The following is a 26,350-nucleotide window of genomic DNA, read 5'->3' on the forward strand; positions in this document are numbered from 1 at the left end:
ATTTCCAACCTTGTCACTCTGTGATTCTATGAACTCACCACAAACACCTGCACAGGAAGTTTCTCTCTCAAGGTTGCTTAAACTGTACTTACTGCAGAGCCACATCATCCCTGGCACACACAGCACAGGATCTATTGGCTGGATTGAGGTCCAAAACTTTGGAATTTTACAAATATTCCAATGCATCGTTATTATTACACAGTACTAGTTTGTAATTGAAGATGACAATAAACAGCCTCAACTTTGGTAACCGCAGATTAATTCCTTCCAAATGCGAGCTTGTATAAGTAAAAGAACTCCAAAGTTACCTAAAGTATTCTGTTTTGTTCACAGATGTATTTGATCTAACGCTGCACATTAGCAGAAGCCACAAAGCTCTTATTTCATCCAATTTTTTCAACTTCAAGCTTACAGCCCTCAAAATTATTAGCAGGGTAGGGAGTACATCAGAAGTTTCAGAAGACATCAATAATAACGCTAAGTTGCTCCTTTATCCCCACAGCCTTCCAGCTGACTGCTGGCAGCAGCAAGGAACAACCATTCAGAGCTGCAGGCAGCTACTGAAGTCAGTTCTCACTTCCCCACTTTGGGAGAACTCAGTCACCAAAAGTGAACAGAGCACTTGGTGGGAGGCCACACAAAGGAAAAAACATGTAAGGGAAGAAGAGCCTCAAAGGGACCATTCTTTCCATTTTCTTTTCTCCAATTCAACTCAAAGACAGGAACACTGAGTCTTCTGACTCCTCCCTTTAGGAGGCACAAAGAGCATGAATCAGTTGCTGGTAAACTACTTGTTCTGCAATTCAACATCAGCCTGATACTCCTGTCACACCTGCAAAACATTACTTAAGTCTTTGATGCTGTACCAACCATCTACTGCAGCACCACCAAGAAATTCTGCCTGCTACTCTCCAGTATGGGGACAGGTAAGAAGGACACTCACTAATGGGTTTTCCTTTCCTCCTGCATGCCACGTGGCCAGTCATTCACACGGCTCAAGCACCTTAGGTCTGAGTTGCAGTGAGAACGGCATACGGTACTGACATACAGAAATCAAGCTCCACTCCACCTCTTCAGAATGTGTCTTCAAAGAATAAGCAGAGAAACTCCACTTTGAGCCACAGAAAGATGAATTACCCCTTGTCTTCCAGACAGTTTAAGTCTCACAGCCACAGGCAAAAAAAAAAACCAGCAACGAACAGGAGTAGCCAAGACCCCTTTCACTGACATGTCAATAAATAAAACACGCAGTCCTAGAGAGCAGGAGTGTTATTGGAAGTGGTGCCACTTAAAATAGAAAAATAAGAACAACAAAAATCCCCACTGGCAATAATGACACAGTTCTGTACAACTTCACATCTGGATTTTAAAAGTACAGTATGGAGTGGGAAGTGCTGATCTCATTATCTTAAGTCAATGAAGCCTTCCACTTCAAGAAGCACAGGAAGCTTACACACTTCCTTCACCCTGCTACGGAAAACGTCAGCACACTTTCAGAGGAGGCAGCATAAACCACATCAGACCTCTTGCAGATTTTGGCCAGTTCAGGGAAGAAAATATTTAAATTAATCTGTATAAATATAATAAAAATCAATAAAAATTATAACCACATAAACAGAGCGGCTATGGCTGACAGGAAGCTCTGTCCCTCCGTCCAACCCATGCCCCAGCAGGGGCACCCAGAGCAGGGTGCACAGGGCCATGGCCAGACGCCATGTGGACATCTCCAAGGAGGAGGTCAGCAGCCTCCAAGCAGTTGTGCCAGTGCTCAGCCCCCTGCACAGCACAGCAGTGCTGCCTGGAGTTCAGATGGCACCTCTTGTGTTTCAGTTTGTGCTCACTGCCTCGTGTCCCAGCACTGGGCACCACTGACAAGAGCCTGGCTCCAGCTCCTTTGTGCCCACCCTTCAGGTATTTAGGATCCCCCTGAGCCTCTCTGCCCCAAGCTGCGCATCCCTCAGCCTGTCCTCTGTCCTGTGCTCCAGTCCAGTGACTGATGAGTCTTCATGGTCTTACATCAGGCTCTCTCCAGTAGCTCCAGAATCGAAGCCCACTTCACACCTACGAATTGTTTGCCTTTTGCCCTTGATTGTATTGTGTGCATCCATTCTGCATGGACTCACCTCACAAGTTAACCAAAACAATTTACTAGCAACAGCCTGAGGGCAGAAGCGCTGCTCTCAAAGGAAGAGCCTTCCATAGGTATGACAGCACTGCAATTCTCTTGCAAATCTCACCTTTGAGTTCCTTGTATTTGAAATAGAATCATTAAAAAAATTAAGATTACTTCATGGTGATACATGTGTGCATTATTCCCACAGCCTATCATCATTTGTCTGCGATTCATACTTACATCCTTCAGACTAATTACTTGGATATTTTTCAATCAAAGAAATTACACAAAGAACTTGTCAGCCTGCACAGGTTCCACAGACAGAAGCATGGGGGCTTGGCTTGTTTTTTTCTGATGGATTTTCTTCCCCCCTCCTACGATGCCAGAGCAGTTTTCCTATTCCTCCAGCTGAGAGCTGCTGCCGTGGTATCACCCTGTACCACAGGGAGGATCACCCCAGTCCACCACTGTTGGACCCACTCAGGCTCCCAGCAATCCATGCCAACTGAAGGCATTAGTTAAACAGAAGTAACACCGGCAGCAACAACTTCAGCAGTAGAAACAAGACAAAGAGGGGAGGAATAAAGGGCAAGTGGAAGCAAAGATGTCTGCATCAAACATCAGAAGAGCAATCTACTGAGCAACACAAGGTGAGCACGTGCATTCGCTCTGAAAAATATCTGAGGCCCACAGGAACGAGAGCTCTGCTCTCAGATGATCTCATCACACACACTATACCTGTTATTTTACATGTCTTACTCTGCATGCATCTATTTTACAGGTAGAAGTCAGCAACTCGCTGCATACAGACTGTGTTGGGCTGCACCTCCTGTGCTCTTACCTCAGCCACTTCCATCCCCATCCACTGAAGTGTATTAAATAAGGAAAACGCTTGAGGATTTGTAGAGGAACACAAAGACCAAATATAGCAAGTGGGAAAAAAAACAGGCAGTATGACTCACATGGAGGTCGCTTGCATACAGATTTTATAATCACTTCTGTGCAAAAACCCATCTATAAAGGAAAAAATCTAGAAGGTTCATAAAGTACGATGAAATGTAATTCCTCCCAGAACAAAACGAGAGCTTCGGAACATCATTTGTACATACAGACTTTAATACCAAAAGATAAAGATGCTTATTCTCAGCTCTTCCCTGTATTTTGACACTCCATGAGCCAACACGTTTAACCTTGTAGAGACTCACTGACAATTTCTCCTAGTGGATTGTTAGAAATAACAAATATCAGTAAAATATGGCTGCCTTTTTGTTTTGTTTTAAAAGGAAAAAAAATGGTGTTGTTTACAAATAAGCCTTTTTTTCCCCCTCCCCTGCCCCCCTCTTCAGGTAGGTCTTCCAGTATCCCTTAACCATGTCAACAAAGCAGTCTAAAAATCCCTTATAAAATATTGCCATTTTTAAGACGTTTCTTCTCCCCCCCTCCCCCCCCCCCCCCCCCCCCCCATGCAGATTTTTGGAAGAGCACAATTAAATTGCTTATATTTCCTTAATGTTTAACAATAGGCTTGTGCAAGGTTTTCTTCTTTTCCAGAAATACACAAGTTTCTCTTCCAAATAGAAAACTACAGAGAGAAGCAGCAGCAACCACACTGTCTTGTTCTGCAGAAAACATACCTGCTAGTGCAAAATAATGAGCAAAAAAGCATTAAGCTCTAGATGCATTCAAGAGCCACCAGGTTCACTGAAAGAGCCAAACGTTTCCTTTAGAAAGTCAGGAGCTGAAAAAATAACCCCTTTCAGAGCTGTCCTTCTCCAAACTAGGGCAAGTTGCTTTCAACAGAAACAGCAACACAAATTCAGGCAGACGAACAGCCTACATCCCTAAGCTTCTCAAACAGCAGCAGCAAACTCTGCCAGCATGCAGCTCGAAGCACCGAAATCAGGCTTGGACAGCAGCTCCCTAAAAAAGCACCAAACCTTCAGTACTGACTTCCCTCACAAAGCCAGCCACCCTTATCTTGGACACCTACCTGGTTTAACTGTCTGAAGCTACATAGCCTATCACCACCATCGCCTTAAGGAATGTCTCAAATAAAAGGCCAAAGAAAAAAATCAAAACACTAACACCACCTTCACAACCTACCAATGAAAGCATTCAGCCAACAGTCAGTGACAGTTTTAGAACAAGATCTGGACCTAACACCTAGAAGGAGAAAATGATGGTCGTCACAGACCGGCACTGAAGTCTGCCTTTGCTTTTAAGTCCACACAGCAAATTCAGAGCTGAGAATAAGAGAGCTTAGAGCTTACTTTTGTTCCAGGAAGAAGATATCCTTAGACAAAGAGTTACTAACCTTTCAGAAGGTCACGGAGCTGCTGACCACAGACACACACAAGTTGCATCTTCAAGCACGTCAGCCTTTGCTCTCTAGCCCTCAGCTCACAGGACATAAAGCGACATCAGCAGAAGCAATCAGGAAATGCTGTACAATCATTGCAGAACATTTAAGCGCACCCAGACTGATCTCAGGAGGCCCACAGACACATCCAGAACTGCTGTTCTGAACAGGATATAAACCCAGTGGAGTGGATCTGCCTGCTTTCGTAACAGCTGCTCTCCTTTATTCCCCTTATTAATATGGGCCATTTCTGCAGGACACCGCAGACACAGCAAAACCAAGCACTGCCTCTACAATACAATTCTGTACAATTTCTAAAGGAAACCTAAAATATGATTTATATCTGGTAATAGATACAGGAGACCGTGAAACACACCAAGCATTTAACCCACTTACAGCACCGTTCTATGTGAGGACAACATACTCTGTTATTCAACCAGCTCTAGGGAGCAAAGTAATCTTATACAACCCCTGTGGCACAGCGTTTGTTTGTTGCCCCACCTACTTTAAACAATGGAACACCCTTTCAGGGGCAACACCCTCATTAGGTGTCTTTTATTAGTTCTGTGTAACAAGAGTTGCTGTCTTTGCAAATTCTCCCCCATGCCCTATTTCTATTGCCATTCAGCACACGAGGTAGGAAAGGACAGAAACACAACCTGGACACTGTCACTGTTAAGGCAGTTTCCCATTGCTCAGTATCTCAACCACCAACTTCCTTCCATGGTGACAAAGACAAGCTGCATCTTTTCACAGGAAGTCACCAGCTTAAATATTCCACAGCGTCTAAGCTGATACTGCGAAATCTGATCGGCACAGGTTATAAGCTGTCAGTTGCTAATGCAATTACTTGGAGCTGCGTTCATACTCTGAGCTGTGACACAGTAATTACACAACTGCATGTCCATGAATGCACTGAAGATAATGTTTTGATTTGGAGGTTTTTATTTTATTTCTTGTAGTAAATGAAATCCTACAGCAGGTATAAGAAGAGAAAGATCTACCAGGGATTTGTTTTCAAACTAAAAAAGCAGAGTCTGGAAATAAAAACCAGTGGAGCTACTCAAACAAGCATCATCCCAGCAGTGAAGCATGGCCTCAACAAAGAGAGAGATGGATCAAGAACTGGCTTTACTAACGTGTTCAAAGGGCTGTAATCTGCAGCACTGAGATCAGTGGGAGGACAGTCGCTAACAGGGAATCCCGGGTGCTGACACCCTGGGACAACACTACTCAACATTTTTATTAATGATGGGGATGACGAGACAAAGCACACTCCTCAGCAGGTCTGCAGTGTTCAGTGTTAAAATAGAAGAAGGGAGCAGTTGATGCACAAGAAGGTTGTGCTGCCAAGTCAGAGGGACCCTGACAGGCTGCAGAGAATCAGGCCAACAGAAGTCTCACACAGTTAACATGGGGAAGCATAGAGTTCCGAGCTGAAGAATACAGCCAAGCCTCCATTCAGGCTGAAGACTGGCTGGAAAGTAGCCTGGCAGGAAAGGAGTTGGGGGTCCTCAGAAATAACAATCTGACCATCAGCCATCAGTTAACAGTCTCCTGGACAGAATTAGGAAGAGCTCTACCAGCAGGCTGACAGACAATTCTTCCACTTAATTAAGCACTGGTGTAACACATCTGGAGCATCACAGAGAACTCTGGGTCAGCAACCCAAGACAAATATGGGCGTACTGGAGTAAGTCCAGCAGTGGGCCAAGAAGATAACTATGGGAGCACAGCATCACACACAGAAAGAGAGGCTGAGAGAAGCAGGATTTCTCCCTGCAAGGTCTCTCTACCCTCGACAGAATCAACAGCTACTGCCAACTTAGTACTGCCAGGAAACCCACTCAAAATACCCTACAGTTCTACATCCAAGTCATTTACGAAAGCATTAAAGAGAACTGGCCCTAAGACAGAGCCCTAGGGTGCCCCACTAGTGACTGGCCACCAGTCTGACATAACTCCATTAACTATAACCCTTTGGCCCTACCGGTCAGCCAGCTGCTCACATTATGGTTTTGTCTAGCTGCAGAAGGAGACGCTAAGTCCAGAAGGACAGTGTGGGAAACAGTATCAAAAGCTTTACTGAAATCCCAAAAGACAACATCAGCTGGCCCCTCTTGGTCAAATAGATGGATGACTGTGTCATAAAAGGAAATAAAGGTAGTTAACAGGACCTTCCTTTAATGAACCCATGTTGGCTGAGACCAACAACCATACAGTCCTTCAGGTGCCTTTCAGGAACCACTGTGCAAGAAGCACTGTGGCAACAGTCCTATTTTTCAATTGCAGTACCTAACACAGTTGACAAGTTTATAATTAAGGTTTTAAATTATGAGCATTATAGCAGCTATGCTGAGAAAATGACATTAAAGTAAAAAATCTCAGTATTAAGATTCAGCACTCGATCCAATTACAAAGGTTTTAAATACCATAAAGAAAACCACTGTGCAGTTTAACCTACCTTTCTGCAATAACTTGATTTCTCCATTTTCTTTCTTTATTTCATTCATTATTTTGTGCTTCTTCTTCTCCTTTTGCTTCTTCTCCCTTTCTTTCATTTTCTCTTTGATTTGAGCTGAAATGCAAACATTTTATGATTAAGTGGGAACAGCAAGCTTTGTCGCGTGCACATTTTGCATTAATATTATGCAAGTCCTATTAAGAGGATAAAAGGAGTTACAAGGAAAACCCAGGACTTTTAATATGAAAAGCTAATATTTATCTGTTGAATAATTCAACATAAGCTTATAGAACCCAGGCCAGTTTTGTTCCTATTATGCCAGAGCTGTATCCAGCAACTCGCATGTCAGCTCTACACAGTTTATAACCATTTTTATTTACTCATACTACCCTCTGTTCTTATTTGTCATCCGGATGCAGCTCTTATTTCTGGAAGCTCAAGTTACACGCATTAGATCAGGAACAGGAGAAGTGAGGGGATTCTATTTCCCTGGATGTGGATATGCACCAGAAATCTCACGTAACTTAAGGCTTCCACAGATAGGTCGAAATACAAAAGGTTTTACAGATGACAAAATAAATCTTTGTCGAGTTCAGCAGCCACACCCATAACGTGTTAACAGCAGGAAGGTGCAATTACAAGAATCAGACCTGATATGGAAAGGAATGACAGTTTGCTATTTGTCGGAAGATCCATGTTTTTATAGAAGATCTAATTCAAGCAGTTATTATTCATTTACTTTATTGCCAAGTCTCTCCACATTTCCAAGTCTTTGCTGTTAGGAAGGTCTTTGCATGCTTTCTACATGAAAATACTAGACCCACACACAAAAAATGCTTTCTAGGACTTATCTTTTCAAGCTGACTTTAGAATCACCCTTGAGGTGAAGCATTTAAGCCTCACAACCAACACCGCAGTTCTTGTTTCTCAGACAGAAGCCAGAAACCTTCTCTATGGGTTTTTATTGGGCTTTTTAACCTCCACAGGAAAAGAGCTGATATGTTTCAGAATGCTTTGGCAGTATCACAGCTGAGAGGCAATGCTGATGTGCTATTTATGGTGCTCGCATTCGTAACACATGGATATAAAGAGAAACCTACTGACTTTACCCCACATGTTCACAGAAAACAGAAGCAGGTATCTTCAAAAACTAACTGGAAACATTTATCAAAACCAAACAAAAGCCTTCAGTTCTGTAATGCAATACATAACCAGACTATTTATGAAGCACGTCGATGGTTAAGAAGTGCAAGGATTTGACAGGAATCTACATAAAGAAACGCTGTAATGACGACTCCACAGCACTCCTAGAGAGAAGGCGACACATGTCTGCCCCTATGCACTGATCAGTGTGGGCAGAGGAGAGAGGAACAACTCTGATGGTATAAAACACAAAGGAATAAGGCAGCCGTGCTTCAAACTGTCTGGAGGTCTCAGTTCTAAGTTACTGAAACAAGCCCTAGACCCAGACTCCAATGGTTTCATGACAGGGGATGCCAAATCAGACTGATCTGAGCAGCAGGCTGCAGTACCCAGACATTTTCCTCAGCAGCACAAATCTGTATTTCCTAGGAACAGATGAACCACACATTAATCTTCCTCTCCAATCACTGCCACCCCCCACACAGGCAAACCCCCAAACTGTAAATCCCTGCAACACGGAACTATAAAGTAGGCCATAAATTATACAACAGATTTTAGCACACTGAAAGCAGACATTCACTCCTGCGAGGAGGCAGATTTGTCTTCATTTAGAGCTGGCATCAGTGCTCAGCTCTGCCAGGATTACCATTATCATGGAAAAAAAATAAAATAAAAAAATCAAGGTTTTCTCCCAGTATTGGCATGCTGTTAAGAGGTACACTTGACTTCTATCACTTAGAAATCAAAGGGAGATTGAAGAGCACATACAAATGCTGAGCATGGTTGAAGGAAGATGAAAGACTGAAAGAATCCTTTATTGTAGGCGTGTGACGAGCATCCCAGGCAGAGGAATCCTGCAGTTCTGGTAGAATCAATGTGCAAGAACCGAGAATGAACCAAAACCGTCCAAAGAATCTCCACTTTATTTTCAGATCTAGAAAGCAATTAGCAGGGATGATGGTAGCAAGTTCCAGACACAACAAACAACGTGACCGCCCCCAGCAACAGCCACAAGCACAGCGGACCTGAGGGGACTGTAGGTGCACAGAAGGCAGCTGAGGAAGGTTGGAAAGCAACTCGTTCCACTGCAGAGGTGACAGTGCTACCACAGGACCAGGGCACAGCCTGGGCTGGGTAAAAATAATAGAGAATCCCATCCTGCACAGACAAACTGTCAGATCACCTCCCTCAGAACTGAATCAGGACACACATCTGGCATTAACAAGGACAGACAAGCACAGTTCTCCAAGCAATCTCCACACAAACTCCTGCCAACCTATATCTGTTCACAATTGCAATGATCTCCCACCAATACCACTTCTAATAAACAGAGGTAAGGGGAAGAAAGAAAAGGCTGGAGCTGCTGTGTTTAGCAGGTGAGACAGTCCCCCAGGTGATAATGTAATACAAATAGCAGCAACCTGGGACAAGAGAACATCAGGTACCACCAGCACCTACCCTGGTACGTCACAGCACCGCCAGGGGAATGGTTTGTCCTCACTACAGTGGACTACTGAACACTCACAAAGGCAATTAATGAATTAAGAACTATTGTATAATGAGGAGATCGTTTGAGTTCAAAGGAAGGTGAAGGGATTACCATTTGGGATTACCAAATGGGGGTTACCATTAAGTGAAGCCACCTAAACGTATCTACACATTAACAACTCCTTTCCCACTCCAGCAGGTATTTTCACAATGCAAACCTCAGCTTTCTTTAAGCTGATTTATGTGCTCTCTTTCTCTCTTTTAACAGAGTTGTTCTGGTAGAGGATAACCAAAAGATTATTCAGGTACTGAATAGGAAGATTTGACTTCATTTTTTTAATCAATGGATCAAAATAAATTTAAAAAATCCTCCTCAGTCTGCTCTGCCTGCTTGGAAAATGGAAAATAAACCTTAAATATCACCACGGCAGGGCCTTGAGGGGAAGAAGACAATCTCAATGCCATCCATCACCTTGGAAGTAACGGGAAAAAGATAAACCATATATGATCCCAATTTAAAAAGAGAAAAAGCAACAAAAAAGCCTTTGGGAAAATAACAGCCCTTCTGCTGGACACCTGAACTAACACCTCCTGCTTTATCTGCACATCACTCATACCAAAGGCCTTGACCCTAACATCAACCAGAAGCCAACGCAATGCACATGGTGAGAACCCAGCTGGACGATCACTGCCTCACGCTGCTCACCACGGGATCCTGAAACAGGGAACAGCCGACAGCCATTTCCCATTAGCCCGACGCCTACTTCTGCTACAATAACCTCCTTGTGACACACGGCACTCCAGGAAGCCAGTGGTTCCACAAAACCCCGACTCACATCTTGCTGGATGCGTTTCAGGGTCTGCCTCCAGGGAGCAGGTGATCTTGTTCACATTATACCACAGCAGCAGCTTTGGCCACTGTCTACTAACAATCACAGAACGGTTGTGGCATAGAAACAGCGCAGCCACGACCTAAATGCAGCAACAGCAGCGTGCCCTACAGTGCTATATGCAGGCAGAAAATAATCCATTATGAAGACTTCTCGCACCTCCTGTTCTAGAAGAATGCACACGACTAACCAAATTAATTCAGGCTGTAAAAGGAGTTTTCCACTTCTTAACTTGGTATCTTCCCACCATGATTGTAACGCCTTCACTAACAGTAAATACAAACACAAGCTGACAGATCACACCGCTCAGATTTCAGAAACGTGGTCAGTTCTTCATTGCAAGCTTTCAAGGGGAAAAAGGAAAATCAAGAACATACCGAATAAGTGAAAAATGCTGTGCAGTGGATTATGCACAGAGCAGCAGCTGTCACGTCGTGAAGTTTGCACCTTCAGGCCTACGCTGGAGCTTGGACAAGTCCGTTTGTGCATTATGAGACGAGCTTCAGAACCCTGTCAGGAGCCAAAAGCTGCAGCTGCTTCGCATCAGCTTTCCAGATGGTAACCCACATTAGCAGTCAGCCAGAGATTATGTTCAAAGTATCCTGCCTCTCCCTCCTCCCTTTGATTTAAGGGCTGTCATTGCACATCAGGCAAAATATTTACAAACTACCGCTAATGGACACCATCAGTATGGTGAACACCAGCAGTACCAGAGCCGAAGATAAAGGGGATGAGGAGGGCAATCCTTCAGTCATCTTTCCATTGATCTCTCCTATTCTGAATGCAAATATCCCTTAAATAAAACAGCCAAAACTCACCTTAGTGCAGTACAGACATTACGTGCATTTAACATAACCATGGTAGCAGTTTTGTCACCTGCACGTGTATCCAGTCAGACAACTCCTGTACTGTTGTACCGCACTCCTGACTCGTCATACAAAAAGAAACCCTTAACAGACTTGAGACAAAAAAAAAGCCCTTACAGTTATTTTAACAAAAGGGGGGGGAAAAAGGAATTACTGAATGGGATATCTGTCAAATATTCAAGTTTAAAATGCACAAGATGACTGAAGAAACCCCCTTGCATTTCCCCAACCCCTCCATGAATGGGAGGGAAGGGAGATCTTTTTCAGAGTCAAAAAAACCCTGCGATTAGTTTCAACTTCATTCCCCCATTCCTCGGATCTTTGCAGTCTGAAAGGAGACCTTCCACACACGGCAGCACACGAGCCAATGTGAAGCACGAGCACTGGGGAGTTGCATCAGAAATCAGCAGCAGAGAACGTGGCAGCTGCAGATGCGGCCTGCAGAGCTTTGGGTCTGATGATTCCATCCGCTCCTCTCGTTTCAAGGGAGAAAAATGACCCGTGATTCTACAGCCAAAGGACGTGGAGCATCTAGACAGGAATGAAGAACTCAGAGGAGAGCGCTCAGGAGACCTCACAAGGATGTGACTGCTGAACTGAGAGCAGCTGGGGGAAAGGTGGTGTTTGAGTTAAACAGGACAGTAACAAAACGCAGGGAAAAGGAAGGAGATCGAAAAAAGGTAATTTATAGCAGAAGGAAAAAGACAACCTACTGCATCAGATGGTGAACCCAGATCTTAAGCAGGGAAACAGAATAATATCCAAAGCTTTCTCCAGCCCAATTCAGACAATGAAAAGAGCCTCTACCAGATGCAAGCTGAACTCAAGAAGCCTTTCAGATTTTTCAAGTGCTATTTTTCACAGGTTTAAGAACCAGAAGTGTCACACAAGTGAAAGACACAAAGTTATCCCAAGAATCGCTGGCAACTGTCCATCTAAAACACTATTTAATCTCAGTTTCAAAGGCAGCAGGAGGAAGGAGAGGGGAAAAATTAGACTAAGAGCTACAGAACGGTGCTCAGCTTTGCCTTCTTGCTCACATGGGAAAACCCCATCAGCAAGTTAAAAATACCAATCTCATTTTGTCACTGCTTGCATTCTGAGGCAGCCTTATCAGCAAAGACATCATTGAAAAGAAAAAAAACTGAAGGAGGGAGGGAGGGAGAGGGAAGCTGTGTGCAGAGATGGCAAGGAAACAGAGAAGATGTTTGATGAATTTGGCTCGGGCCCTGCAGTAAGCCTGGAACAAAACACAACACAAAAACAGGCCGCCTTAGGCTGATGAAGTGGGGAGTGGCTCATCTGAGCTTTGCACTGCTAACAAAACTATGTCAACTATGAACTGCTCGAGCAGACTATCGGTTAAATAACTAACTGAACTGGTGGAGCCATAAACTGGTAATGCAGACATTTCCATCACATTCACACCACGTTTCAAAACAAAACTAGTTACATAACTTTTAATTCCACCACCCAAAATGGACTGGCCAAGTACAATTTAAGCTTATTTTAAACAAACTCCATCTCTCCTTTGCAGGATAAGTTACACAGATGGCAAAGTGCTCCTCCCAGTTCTCTGCATGCAGGACCATCACTCCAGGACTCGCTCTGCTCCATTCACCTCCTCAAGCCACAGGCTGGCAGCCTGGCTATGACTCTGCAACTTCGAGGTCCTTCCAGTGAAGGAAAAGATCTGAAAGATCATCAAGTGAACACTTGTTCAAGGAAGGAAATAGAAAAACAGCTTTCAAAGGCATCATCCATCTGTGCCATAACCAGGCTCGACACATTGGGCACCTCACAGCCAGGCTCTGCTGCCTCAGAACTGCAGGCCAAGGACATCAGCTCTCATCCTCAGCTCTTCCACAGAGGATAAACTGGTAGGTGCAAACTCCTCACCATTTCCTCTCCTGTGTCACCGCACTGTGCTATCAGCACTACAAATAGGAGAATGCTACGGGTACTACTCCATTTGCAAGCCTTGTGATGACTGCTTTCTAAGTCCAGACCCGACGTCCCTTCACCCCCCACAGTGATGCCTCATATTGCCCCACAGCCCCAGCAGCCTCATGCCATACACATTTGGCTGTTCCTCCCCCTGACTTCACTCCTCATTTTCCCAGCTCTAAGCTCACACAGGCCCCTCCTCCTCTACCAGCTTCCTCCCATCTCAATACCTGCTCCACGCAGAAGGTTCACACACAGCTCACTGATCAGAAGCCCAGCTCCCCCCAATGCACAGCTCCTCAGCATTGAGCTCACTGCTAAATGCCACTCCACCTCCTGTACCCACATGCAACCCACATCCACTTCAGTTGCAAAGGAGACAGTGGAGTTTTTGCACCTTCAGAACAACATAAAACCCGTGGAAGTCTCACCTGTTCCACCTGCTTATTTTTCAATCACTTTCATTTCTTTTGGACTGCAGCCTCCGAAGCTGCACGATTTTCCTTCTGGCAGGCAAGAAACTGATCTATCAATCAGTTGTGAATGCTAAGGAAGAGCCAGTCCCATGCTGCTGCTCATTTTCCACGGCACTGGAAGCAAAGGCGGCTGTCCAACCACAGACTGCAGAATAAAGCAGGCTGCATTTGCCTGCATTAGGCTGATTTTCACAACGTATCACCAGCTTTTACACACTCCTTCATTTCGGAGGGACACATTTTATTCCTACCTTCTCCCTGCACAATCTGTGCACACATTCCTCTCACATTTCTTGGTTTTGTGGCTGTTTTGTTTTCTATTTATATGCAATCCTTTAAGTTTTCCATCATCACACCTGCAGGCTGCCTGCACTTCTCTCTCCCATTCTCTTCCTCAATCCTTCCTTGCTTTCCTATGGCATCTAGCTACCAGCTTCACACCCCACACCTACATCAGAATCACCTCCCTATTGAACAGCTATTGAATGCCAATTCCTCCCTCCTTCATGGAAGGATCTTAAATTCACTCGCTCCAAAATATCGTGGCACCCTGAAATCCTCTGGTATCCTCTTCTAGAACACACCACCCTCCCCCTGCCTTACCATCATTCTTCATCTTCCTCTGCAGTGAGCATTCTCAGTGCCCTCCCTCCTTCCCCAGGGTCATTCTTTTTCTCCCTGCATCATAACTGCCTTCCTCCTACCCTCCCTCAAAAGGGAATTATTCACACTACCAACAGCACAAACCTGATCTTTAATCTACACGGAGCCACTTGGAAAAGGCAGGATGCCCACAACAGAGGATGCAACACACCCCTCAGTCTGAAAAACACAAACAGTTCAATGAATACGGAGATTTCCAGCCCCTCGCAGAACTATGTCACCAAGTTACAGCTACACAAACAGCTTCCTCTAAACAAACCTCGACACCCTGATGCCATAAAGGGATCGTTTGCCTCGGAAAATGTTCTTTGTTGCCTGTACTCGGGCTTCCAAAACCAAACTAAAGCTAAAAACATCAGCCCTGAGCAAACAGCAGATAAAACGTTACGTACTCGTGCTCGTCACAAAAACCATCGTTCCCTGCTACAGAATGTTTTCTCTCAGGCTTCTGCAGGGTAAATAATGACTCCACTGACACCATCGCTGTCATCATTTCTCTCAGCAGCTCTCAAGAATATTTCATCCCGTTACTGTAATATTGTTCTCAGAGATTTATTAGCACAGTGCTGTAACGCTGGTGGGACATCCAAGTGAATATGGTTATTATTTCCATATTTTGGCAAGGAAGATACAGTTTCTCAGCAGCTATTGGGGACAACAGAACGGCTTCACCAGCGTTAGGTGTGCAATGAAAACTGCTTCTAAAGATGTTTCACAATTCATCTTTCAAATAAGAATGGGGAAAAAGAAGCATATTAGAATCGGAACATGTGAAAGGATCACAGCGATGCACTTGGAGCCTGACTGCGCAGCAGCCATCGAGACCCCAGTGGGAAGATGCAGACAATGTGCTGAACCAAAAAGAACACTAATAATTCAAAAAGAGGGGGGAAAAAAGCAAATCTCAAACGTAACCTGAACACCTAAAGCTGAACCAGACTCGGATACTAGTGGGAACAAGCAGAAAATGCAGCTGGACAAGAAGTGGCCTATTGACAATTAACCCTCACCTATTTAGCTCAGCTTGGAAGCACAATGTAGAAGCCAAAACTAAAGCAAGCTGGGCCTACTTAAGTGCTAGAATTTATCTTTCCTTTGACAGAAACTTTGCCGGAGCAAACGTTTCAAGTTGTTTGGTATTTAATGCAAACACAATCACGCCAACATCAGCCTTAAGGAAGAAGATAAGAAGACCAAGAGAAGACACAATGGAAATAAAAACAGCCTCGTGTGCTGCCTTTCTAAGCACCTACTGTCGGTCCCTGCCAGCACCAAGTGAGGCCTAACGCCTTATCCCACCTGAACGGTAAATCTAGTCCTTCCCATTAGGATCCTTCCCATTAGGATTCCCATTAGGATCCATCGCATTAGGATCCTTCCCATTAGGATCCATCGCAGCCCCCAGCCCTGCAGCATCGCTCAGCAGCCTCCAACCAGCCCAGAGCCGCAGGTCAGCGCGGCTCAACGCAAAGGGCACGATGTGAGCCATGACTGCACGCGTGAAATGAACGTCCCCATCAATGAGATGGCTTTTAATTCTTCACAAATATGTTTCTCGTAAACATGCGGCCTTCTCCATAGCAACGGCAGAAACTCCGTCCTGCTCGCAGATCCCCACGCGATCACCAGACACCCTGACTTCCCTAATAGGTAAGAAAACCTCAGTGCTCTGGCAGCTTCTCCCTGACGCCATAGTTCATTCCACACCCCCTTTTTTTGACAGCGCTCAGGGCTGTCGGGCCGCCGCCGCCTTCCCGCACGTTACCGCGCTCCCCCATCACCCGACACTGAACGTGCGGGGCCGCGGGGGCGGAGCGGCCTCGGTGTTGTGCCGTTGTACCGCGTTATACCGTGCTATACCGTGTTATACCGCGTTATACCGTGTTATGCCGTGCCGTTGTGCCCCTCACCCCCCGCAGCCTCTCCCGGCGCTGCTCCCACCTTTCTGCAGCAGCAGCTTCACGTCTCCGTTCTCCTCCCGACCCGCCGCGCTCAGGGCCCCGCCGCCGCCATCTCCGAGCGCGGGCAGCGCTCCGTGCTTCCTCCTCTCCTTGTCTCGCTTCTCCTTCGGCCTTTTGGGTTTAGCGGCCTCTCCGGCCGGGGCCGGGCGGTGCCGGTGGTGGCGGTGCTGCGGGCAGGACGGGGAGGGAGAGGCGGCGGGCGGCAGGAGCAGGGCGGGCGGCAGCAGCTTCCGGGGCAGCGGTGACGGGAAGGCGAAGCCGGCCGCGCTGACGGAGGGTCCGGGCGGCAGCGCCGCGAAGCCCCAGGCCGCGGGGTTCCCGTAGCCCGGCACCGCCGCGGGCAGCGGCTGCTGCTGCTGTTTGCTGCTCCCACCGCCGCCCCCTTCGCCGTTGACGCGCTTGGCGCCCTTCAGGCCTCTCTCGTCGGCTCCCTTCAGCTTCTTGGAGGCCGGCTGCGACCCGCGGGAGACCTTCGTGTCCGGGCCCGGCCTGGCGCTGGCGCAGAACAGCTCCCGCTCCGGCGACGCGGCGCCACGACCCGAGCTCGGCGGCTCCGCCATTTTGAGCTCCTGCTTCTATTTACTCTCAGCTCGCCTCAACCGACAGAACCGGGAGGGACCAGGGGCGCCCCCTCCTCGCCCAATCGGAGGAGGCGGTGGCGAACAGACAGCGCGATGGACCAATCGCGTGGCGGAGAAGGGGCGGGCTCTGAGGAGATTGGGGCTGGTGGAGCTCGGCTGAGTGCGTAGTTGCGTGAGGGCGGCGGGCGCTGCAGCGCGGGGCGGGACCAGGTTCAGCATCAGACACAGCCCAGAGCGGCACCACAGCGCAGGGGAGCGCGGGGGGAAGGGGCTCCCTCAGACACTGCGCCTCACAGCAGCAGGGTACGACACACGATCTCTGTGTGAGAGTCCCCCGATCCTCCTGCAGCTCCTGTGCACTAACAGGTGCTGTCCCCAGCCCGCCCTCAGTCCTCACACTGAGTTAGCGGACCCACAGTGGCTGCTCCGAGATTGACGAGCTTGGAGGAGTGGTCCTGGAGAGCAGCTCGGCTGAGAAGGACCTGGGGGTCCTGATGGATGAGAGACTCAACATGAGCCAGCAGTGCGATCTGACAGCACGGAAAGCAAATGGGATCCTGGGCTCCATCAGGAGAGGGGTGGTCAGCAGGGATAGGGAGGTGATTGTCCCTCTCTACTCTGCTCTTGTGAGGCCCCATCTGTTGTACTGTGTCCAGGTGTGGAGCCCTCAGTACAAAAAAGATATGGAGATTTTGGAAAGGGTCCAGAGGAGGGACAGGAAGATGATCAGGGGGCTGGAGCACCTCCCCTATGAGGACAGGCTGAGGGAGTTGGGTATGTTCAGCCTGGAGAAGAGAAGGTTGCGGGGTGACCTCATTGCAGCCTTTCAATACCTGAAGGGAACCTACTCCCAGGAGGGGAGTAAACTCTTCGAAAGGGCTGATAATAGCAGGACACGGGGAAATGGTTTTAAGTTAAGAGAGGGAAGATTTAGGTTGGGTGTTAGGGGGAAGTTCTTCACTAGGAGAGTGGTTAGGCCCTGGAACAGGCTGCCCAGGGAGGTTGTGGATGCCCCGTCCTTGGAGGTGTTCAAGGGGGTATGATCTAGTAAATGTGTATGTTTGGTGGCCCTGCCAGGCAGGGGGGTTGGAGCTACATGATCCTTGAGGTCCCTTCCAACCCGGGTCATTCTGTGATTCTGTGAGAGCCTCAGTGGGAGTCACTCATCTGCGGGGCTGCAGCCAGATCCAGAGCCTGCAGTGCACGGACAATGGGAGCTGGGTTTTTACAACAGACTTTAAGTGGATTGTGGGAACTCGATGGACGTGCTTCTCTCTGTGGTTCTGTGCACACTGAGGGACATCTGGGCTCATTTTCGAGACCATAAGAAACAAAAGAGGCAAAGACATAACAGTAAAAATGCCAGACGTGTATCAGTTCAGTGTCCAACCCTCATTAAGGATAAGCTTGGCAGAGTAGTGCTCACTACAAATGTATTGCCATTGTAATGAAAATCATTACAAAGTATCAAGAGCGAATGGAATGGATCAGGAATCCGAGCATGCACACAGGCCAATCAAGTGGAAGGGAAAGGAAAAGGGGAACATAAATCTTACTCTTTTTTCTTTTCCTTTCCCTTTTTCTTTTCCTTTCCCTTTCTCTTTTCCTTTCCCTTTTCCTTTCCCTTTCCCTTTTCCTTTCCCTTTCCCTTTTCTTTTCCCTTTCCCTTTCCCTTTCCCTTTCCCTTTTCCTTTCCCTTTCCCTTTTCCTTTCCCTTTCCCTTTCCCTTTCCCTTTTCCTTTCCCTTTCCCTTTTCCTTTCCCTTTTTCTTTTCCTTTCCCTTTTTCTTTTCTTTTCTTTTCTTTTCTTTTCTTTTCTTTTCTTTTCTTTTCTTTTCTTTTCTTTTCTTTTCTTTTCTTTTCTTTTCTTTTCCTTTCCCTTTTCCTTTCCCTTTTTTTCGTTTCCTTTCCCTTTTTTCTTTTCCTTTTACTTTCCCTTTTTCTTTTCCTTTCCCTTTTTCTTTTTTCTTTTCTTTTCCTTTCCCTTTCCCTTTTTTTCTTTTCTTTCCCTTTTTCTTTTCTTTTCTTTTCTTTTCTTTTCTTTTCTTTTCTTTTCTTTTCTTTTCTTTTCTTTTCTTTTCTTTTCTTTTCTTTTCTTTTCTTTTCTTTTCTTTTCTTTTTTTTTTCCTTTTCTTTTCTTTTCCAGCAAATATTCACTTAGAAATGAACTGTCTGCAAACACAGCTGCCTGTCTGTGACTGGAGTTTCAGCTCTGGATGTGACCGAGGGCTCCGTATCTGCTCTCCAGGACAGGGAGCTGCTGTGGCCACATTTCCAGGAACAAATAAACTGAACTCTATCTGCCCGGACTTAAAATAGCCCCGTAGCTCATCGGTCCTTCAATAGCAGCTCGTCTGTTCTGCAGGAGCCTTGAGGCAGGAGAGCTGTGGGCTACACAACTGGATTTGGCTCTGGTTTGTTTTTGATTAACTTGTTTTAAATCACGGCTGTTACGAGTGAATAGTGCTGTAAATCCCATTTATACCAACACCCTCATAGCAGAATGTCCTTCAATCGAATCAATGGTTGCTTCACTGAAGTGAAAGTAGCAAGATGAGGAAAGTTGACCAAAACATCCAAAACATTTAAATGTACGTCTTGGGTGGCGTGGAAGGGCTTTGGGATCCAGCCACGATGGAATGAATGATGTTAAAGCAAACCTACCACAGAATGACCACACCTGGAGCCCGAACACAGGCAATAACCCGACTCCTCCCCAGCTGCTGACGTTGCATTGCAGCGGCAGTGCGTGCTGACACCTGCACAGCCCTGCCCTGCTCCGAGGCAGGAATGCTGCACACACCATGGGCAGCCCCAGCCTGCAGTGAGTGTTGGGGCCAGAAAGCAGCCAGACCACCCTTCATGCAGAAAATGGAGCTTCATCAGAGGAAGAAGAGATGCTGGGAAGGCCTTACTTCATACAGGAGCATCCCACCTACAGTTTTACCTACAGTTCTGTGGGGTGGAGTAGAAAAACTCCAAAATCTACCACTGCTCTTTCCAGCCTCTCTGAACTTGTATTAATTTGCTGCCTAAGGACACAGAAGGGGAAAGAACCAGCCAGCAACACTGCTGAGAACTGCTGGCAGTTGCACTACTCTCAGTCCAGTAACAGTTGATCTGCATGATCAAAATAATGACTTGTACTGCTTCCTTCTTATCAGTACAGTGCACGTTTGCAGACATTCAGATAATATACGTTCATTGCACAGTAACAACCTCAAATTGCCACTGTTCAGGTGTCACTTAAGGCCTGAAGCTGTGCCAGCCACTGCTGCTGAGCTCATCCCTGGTCTCCCCACCTCCCCAGGATGTCCCAAAGCACCATCCTTGCTAGATGCCACCACCAGTTTCCCTCCCACCTGAGCATTGATCTCTCCAGGAGCTGTTCAGGCACAGATACGCCCATCCCCACACGTGGATCTTGTAAAAACTCAACCCCCAGCAATTTGTTTAACAGCAGAGACTTCCCTGTGCTGCACCCCCACTGCCCAACCACGCCTCTCCTGCCCTCCAAGGAGCTCTCAGGGCTGGGAACCTGTTCTGCAAGTTCTTTTGGGCTTTCCACCACCCGCAGGCACCGGCAGCTCCCTCCCTGTGCCCTCAGCCAGCACCACCCCGTCCTGAGCCAGCACCAGCTCCCTGCTCCTCTGGCTGCACCCACCTCTCACTCCACACCAGGCAGAGATCGAGATGTGTTACCTCCATCTTTTGGATGAACTATTTTATGTCTAATCCCAGCCCTTAACCGGTGGGTTCAGTGCTATTCACATATCACAGCAACACTGAATTGGCTCTACCAGCCCCCAACCTTCCCTCACTTAATGGTTGCCAGGGCATGGAAGACAGACACTGAATAGAGGTGGAATCCCAAAGAGAAACATGCCGGGCAGCACTAGTAGTAAGACACCATGTAAGTGATATCATCCAGCTGCGTTCAGCACAGAGCATTCTCAGCAAGCCACGGAACTATTCCAGAGATGCAAGTAGGGTGGAGATCAGCAAGGGAAAAAAAAAGAACAGCAAGAGAGAAAGAGCTGATACAGAAATGAAACAAGGGAAGCAGAAGATTTAAACTTGGATTCACAAAGCTGATTTTCTCCTTTTGCTGTCAGGCCGGATATGCTGGAGGTGGAACATGTGTGGGCAGGGACAGACCTGCAGCACAGCTCTCTCCTGCTGGCCCGTGGCACATCCAGCTGAGCCAGGACACACCTACGGCAGCAGCATGGGATCCCGTGCAGCTTTAAAGGCTTTTAGACTGTATTACAACTCTGCTAAACAAGCAGAACCCCGGCAACGCTCAGCACGTGACTTTCAGGAGACCTGCACTGCCCTGCAGACCCCGTGACAGAGGGAAACGAATCCTACATGGCTCAGTAAAAGGCTTCAACACACGCTTCATCTATTCAGACCACTGTGAAACAGTTTGCACTTCTAGAAGTTCTTAGGAAGTAAAACCCATTGCTTCTGAGCTTGTGCACACCAGCATCATCCATGTTACTCTCCACTCCAGGCAGATAACTGGGTTAATGCCATTCTCCTGTTCCACCAGCACCAGGAGAGCTAATAATGGCTGCAATGAACGCACATATACACACATGGTTAGCAGGATGTGGCTCCTACACACATACCTTAATACCTTAATGGATCCAGCCCCAGCAGAGCTTCAGATGCTTCGGTGCCCCACGGGGGTGTGTGTATGTAATGCCTGAGCTTTTTTGCCTCTCAAAACACTTCGTATTTGCTCATTTTCACCTCTGTGCTTGCATCCTCAGTCCGTCTCCTGAAATTTCATTCTGGATTATGGTCAGCCCAGCTCTTCTCAGACTTTTTGGTAGCAGTTTCTCAATTGCTGTAGTTCCAGATGCTTCCTCACTCCCCCAAAAACCCTTAATCCTTTTTCTGATCTCTCACCCAGAGCAGGGTGCACAGGGCCATGGCCAGACGCCATCTGGACATCTCCAAGGCAGAGATCCACAGCCTCCAGGCAGCTGTGCCAATGCTCAGCCCCCTGCACAGCACAGCAGCGCTGCCTGGAGTTCAGATGGCACCTCTTGTGTTTCAGTTTGTGCCCACTGCCTCGTGTCCCAGCACTGGGCACCACTGACAAGAGCCTGGCGCCAGCTCCTTTGTGCCCACCCTTCAGGTACTGAGGGACATGGATGAGGCACTGCTGATCCTCCTCTGCCCCAGGCTGTGCAGGCCCAGGCTCCCAGAAGTGCTCAAAGAAGTATTTCCCTGGATGTACATAACGTCACACAGGAGCTGAGAGCACACAGCCCCCAAACTGAAGTTAAATCAGCCCATGGTCACGTTCTGCCCAACGTGTTCAAACCAAGGAGAATTGCCCTGAGAAAGTGAAGCAGCTTTCTGCCCGCTGGGATCTACCGCCTGCAGCACAGTGTGTACACAAGTGTTAAAGCAGCAGAACGCTGCTTCCAGGCAGTACAGCCAAGGACTAAAGGCAGCTATTGGGGCAGTGCAGAGTTGGGAACCTGCTTGGATGCTTTCAGCTTCATAGCTGCTGAGAAGCTGAGGATTTCCTATGACAAACTCAAATACCATGTAACGCACACAAATCTTAGGGGGAAAACATGAGCCTAGATGGTCTGCACAGTACACGTGATTTCTGTCAGCCATGGCTCTGAGTGCGTCTAATGTGAAAAGTGGATTATCCACAATCTGTACAGTTCTGTATATTCCTGGTAGAGAGAAATGGAAATGACTCTGAAAGCACACAGCTAACATATATTCGTAAGTTTTCTTATGGAGCAGCTGCTTCAAGTTGTCGGTGCTTTGGACCGTCCAGAGGTAACAACAGCTCATCACAGAACTGCAGGAGGTCTGTGAGACCATGGGAGGCGAAGCTCATCTTCTCTGCACGGAGTGTAACACAGCTCGGGCCACCTCCATTGTGCAGGACAGCCCAGCTGCGCCAGCTGCTACAAAGCAGGCAGCCACTGCTACAGGTCAGCCCCAACAGCATCTGTGAGTGATTTTTTGTTAAATGAGTAATTGCAAAATCATACCTAGGGGGAGCTAAGGTGAAGGATTTATAGCACATTCAGCTCTTTGAAAGCTCCCCAGGCAGGCAGTGGTGAAAAACACGGGGATTTCTCCACAGTCCAAAACAGTTATTGCAGGTTACGAATCTTTTGGACATGGTTGGCAGGGCTGCTACCTGGGCAGCAGTTCTCCTTTAGCAAAGAGACCCTAAAGGCACAAACAGTCAATTCAACACAGCATTTCCACGGCTAACGTTCACATTAATAGACGGCTCCTCTACCTAAATAAACATTTTTACTCTGAACATGTCAGGCATTACTACAAGCCACAGCTTTAAGTTATTAACAGAGATGAAGTCCTGAGGATCGCTATTTGTATTCACACACAGAAGCTACAAGCTAAGCCAGGCTGCCACCCTTCCATCTGTTTTAGATTGCTTCTGAATACAGCTGTTTTCCTAAAAGTAAAAACACCCATACTGCAATTTTTACTTTCTTTAATTTAAAGATTCTATTACAGAAAAGTTTAAGTAAGGAATCCTTATAAGGATTAACTCTCGACGTAACATACTGCCAAGATACAGTGTAGCTGCAAGGGCTCTACTTGAACCTTCATATAAGTTGCTTTCTTACATACAGAGTCTCCGAAGGACAAAAATGGTACTTACCATTGAGAGAGAAGACAGCGGTATTTAACAGTCCTTTCAGTGTGTTCTGGTTTGCCCCAAATTAGAAACACGCCACATTCAAATGGTGAAACTATTCTACACAAAGTTGACAGAGATGAATTTTCTACAAATTGCAGCCGATGAAACATTCAAATGAAAACTAAGGAGTGTTGAAGATGTAGAACGGTTTCTCTTTTACTGGCAGGTCAAATATACTAGAAACATACAAATATTCTCCATCATCTAATTCCAGATGAACTCAAAACACTGAAGTAACATACACAGGCTAAGAGAATTCAATATTGTTCCAAGGCACTTACTGAATCTCTGTGACTAGATGAAAACCAGAACAAATTAGGTCTGACAATTAAACAGTATATAATATAAAAATAACCTTTTGCTTACAATTTACAAAATGTATTACAATCTTTATCTCTGCTAACCTGCAATTCTGGCTGTGTGTGTCCAGCAAGTTTGTAAAAAAAACAAAAAACAAAACAAAACCAAAACGAAAACCCCAGAAACTATTTTCTAAAACTTCAGGGCAAATAATTTACAAATAAGGTACACAAAAATTTAGATCATGCAGAGATTTCTTACATCTTCTGTTAATATTTTATGATTGCAACTTTATCAAATTATATACTTACTTGCCCTGTACATATACAAAATAATGCATACACGGTAATCAAACGTTAGCAAAAAGTAGTCCATAAACACAATCTGTCCCAAGTATTACTATATTAACATATGTCTACAAGCAGCGTGTAACAGGGTTAAAAGACATTAAGGCAATAATACTTGAAGTTACAAAATAAATCGTATGTAATACTTTCTCCTAAGTGTAATAAGGCAGGTAGATGGCCCCAGCAAGAAGTTAAGTTGTAATACTGGAATCCACTGTTGTGAACAATGTTTAAGGTTTTGCGTGGGATGTACAGTAAAGATGTACCATCTGGTAGTTAGATCTACTCTGCTCTGTGTTAGTTGCCCCCCAGAAAAGTGGAATACTATTTTTTCTAGTTCAGTGGCACTTGAGTTTTCCAGTATAATTTATTGATAGTGTGTCCGTAAGCTCTTGGATCATGTCCATTCTGAAGGCGGCTCTCTCGGTCCTCTGGGCTTTCCGCAGCGGTTACCAAAACCTAAAGAAACACAGGGGTTTAATACTGCTGTGCATTTCAACAACACAACCTCAAAGTGTTGGTAGCAGTCAGAAACAGAGCTGTAAGATGCGCTCCAACAGCTCGATTCTCAAGGCTAAAATACAGCTTTGCGGTATCAAGAACTCTAAAGGCGGTAAAGCCATAGAAAACATAATTATATACAAACTGCCCATGTCTGTATGTCGCTATTTAAACCAAAGCAGTTTTTCCAGATGTTACTTCTGAAAGTTTTCAATGCTCTGCAGAGGTTACATCATAGAATCGTAAGAACTGCTCAGGTTGGAAAAGACCTTAAAGATCATCAAGCCCAATCACAACCCAACCCTCATCAAAAAGAATTATAAAGTGATTAATGCCCACCAACGCCGGCAGTTCTCATTCTGTGTAAAAGTGTTAGTGGCACTGATGGGTCAGAGCCAGCTTATTTGGTTGGGTTTTGCACACTGGTAAATTGGAGGAAGGCAGCAGCAGCTCTCTGAACCAGCACTGCTAACAAAATCTACTGTTCCAATATCAGGCAGTCAGCTTTGAATGAACTGTAATTACCAATATCTGTTACATCTGTGGGAAGATCTGAAATTGGACCTCTTGGATCACTGGAACCAGAAAAAGGAATCTGAGGTAAAATATCCGTTGGCGTTTTGTTGCTTATTTCAGGACGACCTGGAAAACAAAGACGCAGCCCTTGAATGCAGCGCTCATCCAGGCAGCACTTGGTGCTATTTTTAAGTACAGCTCAGTCCGGAACATTAAGTGCATCAAATACTGTTTACAAAAGTAAAGATTAAGCAGCACATTTTTCTAATCTCTCAAAAACACTCTTCAAATTCGTTCACATGCAGATGCTCAGCAATTCCAGTGACACGTCCCTGCTCACCAAATACAAAACTTCCTTTTAATGAACCTTGAAAGGATATCTAAAAATCCCCAGAGGCCACAACGTACCATTTAGGACATCAATACAAACTCATCTGACCATGTCATTTCTGAATGCAAGGTGCTTAAGGCCACATTCAGTAACTATGTATTGCATTATTTATATAATCACCTATTAGCAAACCTGGAATATTTTGAAAAACTATTTCACTGTTTAAAATTAGTTCTACCAAGCATATAAGACAAGCCCAAATGGACTGTACCAGCTAATTTGAACACACACAGAAGGTGTGAGGCAGATCAAGTAAGATCACAGCTGAATCCATTTGTTTGATCAGGTTCCTGCACCACTGAGCAACAGCTGATGGACTGCTCTCCTCACTGAAATCTTTATATATAGTTATTTTCTGATCTTCTAATAAAAATACACCCAATGCATCCTATCAGTTCTAAAGTTCCTTGAACTGTCTCCTCTTACAGGGTTGCTAGACAAATTGAGTGGAAAAAGCATTCTTTTTCATATTAAAAACAAACAATAAAAATGGCCGCAACCTTTTCCATCACTTACCAGGTAGCACAGGTGAAGCCGTTTTCAAACCCTGTGAATGAGAAACATTTACAATGGTTCTATTAAATGTTTTTCAGTAGTTTGAAGACATAAGAATATTAAGATTAAAATATC

The 26,350-nt window shown here is 45.9% G+C and overlaps 2 protein-coding genes across 18 annotated transcripts in view; both read right to left on the minus strand.

The window, feature by feature from the left end:
* The window catches only part of RSBN1L (round spermatid basic protein 1 like), a 46,071-nt gene extending 29,104 nt beyond the window's left edge, over positions 1–16,967 (minus strand). For 8 of the 12 annotated variants that reach the window (XR_014933201.1, XR_014933200.1, XR_014933194.1 and 5 more), the window contains exons 1-2: positions 16,351–16,967; positions 6,937–7,050 (exon numbers count right to left, since the gene is read on the minus strand). Coding sequence is in view for 8 of the 12 variants with exons in the window: in XM_032442338.2 (XP_032298229.2) it covers positions 6,937–7,050; positions 16,351–16,930 (694 nt within the window). In the remaining 4 variants the exon portion in view is untranslated. Of the gene's footprint in view, positions 1–6,936; positions 7,051–10,834; positions 12,942–16,350 lie in introns of those variants that run through there. The other 4 variants (XM_085512942.1, XM_015881752.3, XM_032442339.2 and 1 more) reach the window with 3 other exon arrangements.
* A 6,471-nt stretch (positions 16,968–23,438) lies between these two features.
* PTPN12 (protein tyrosine phosphatase non-receptor type 12) overlaps positions 23,439–26,350 on the minus strand; it is a 57,938-nt gene continuing 55,026 nt past the window's right edge. For all 6 annotated transcript variants that reach the window (XM_085513062.1, XM_015882843.3, XM_085513077.1 and 3 more), the window contains 3 exons: positions 26,237–26,267; positions 25,339–25,455; positions 23,439–24,771 (listed from right to left, as the gene is read on the minus strand). In XM_085513062.1, coding sequence (XP_085369188.1) covers positions 24,710–24,771; positions 25,339–25,455; positions 26,237–26,267 — 210 coding nt within the window. In that variant the 3' untranslated portion in view covers positions 23,439–24,709. The remainder of the gene's footprint in view (positions 24,772–25,338; positions 25,456–26,236; positions 26,268–26,350) is intronic.

This window comes from Coturnix japonica, chromosome 1 (assembly GCF_054131305.1).
Source record: "Coturnix japonica strain WE chromosome 1, WE-NBRP24, whole genome shotgun sequence".
NCBI lineage: Eukaryota > Metazoa > Chordata > Aves > Galliformes > Phasianidae > Coturnix > Coturnix japonica.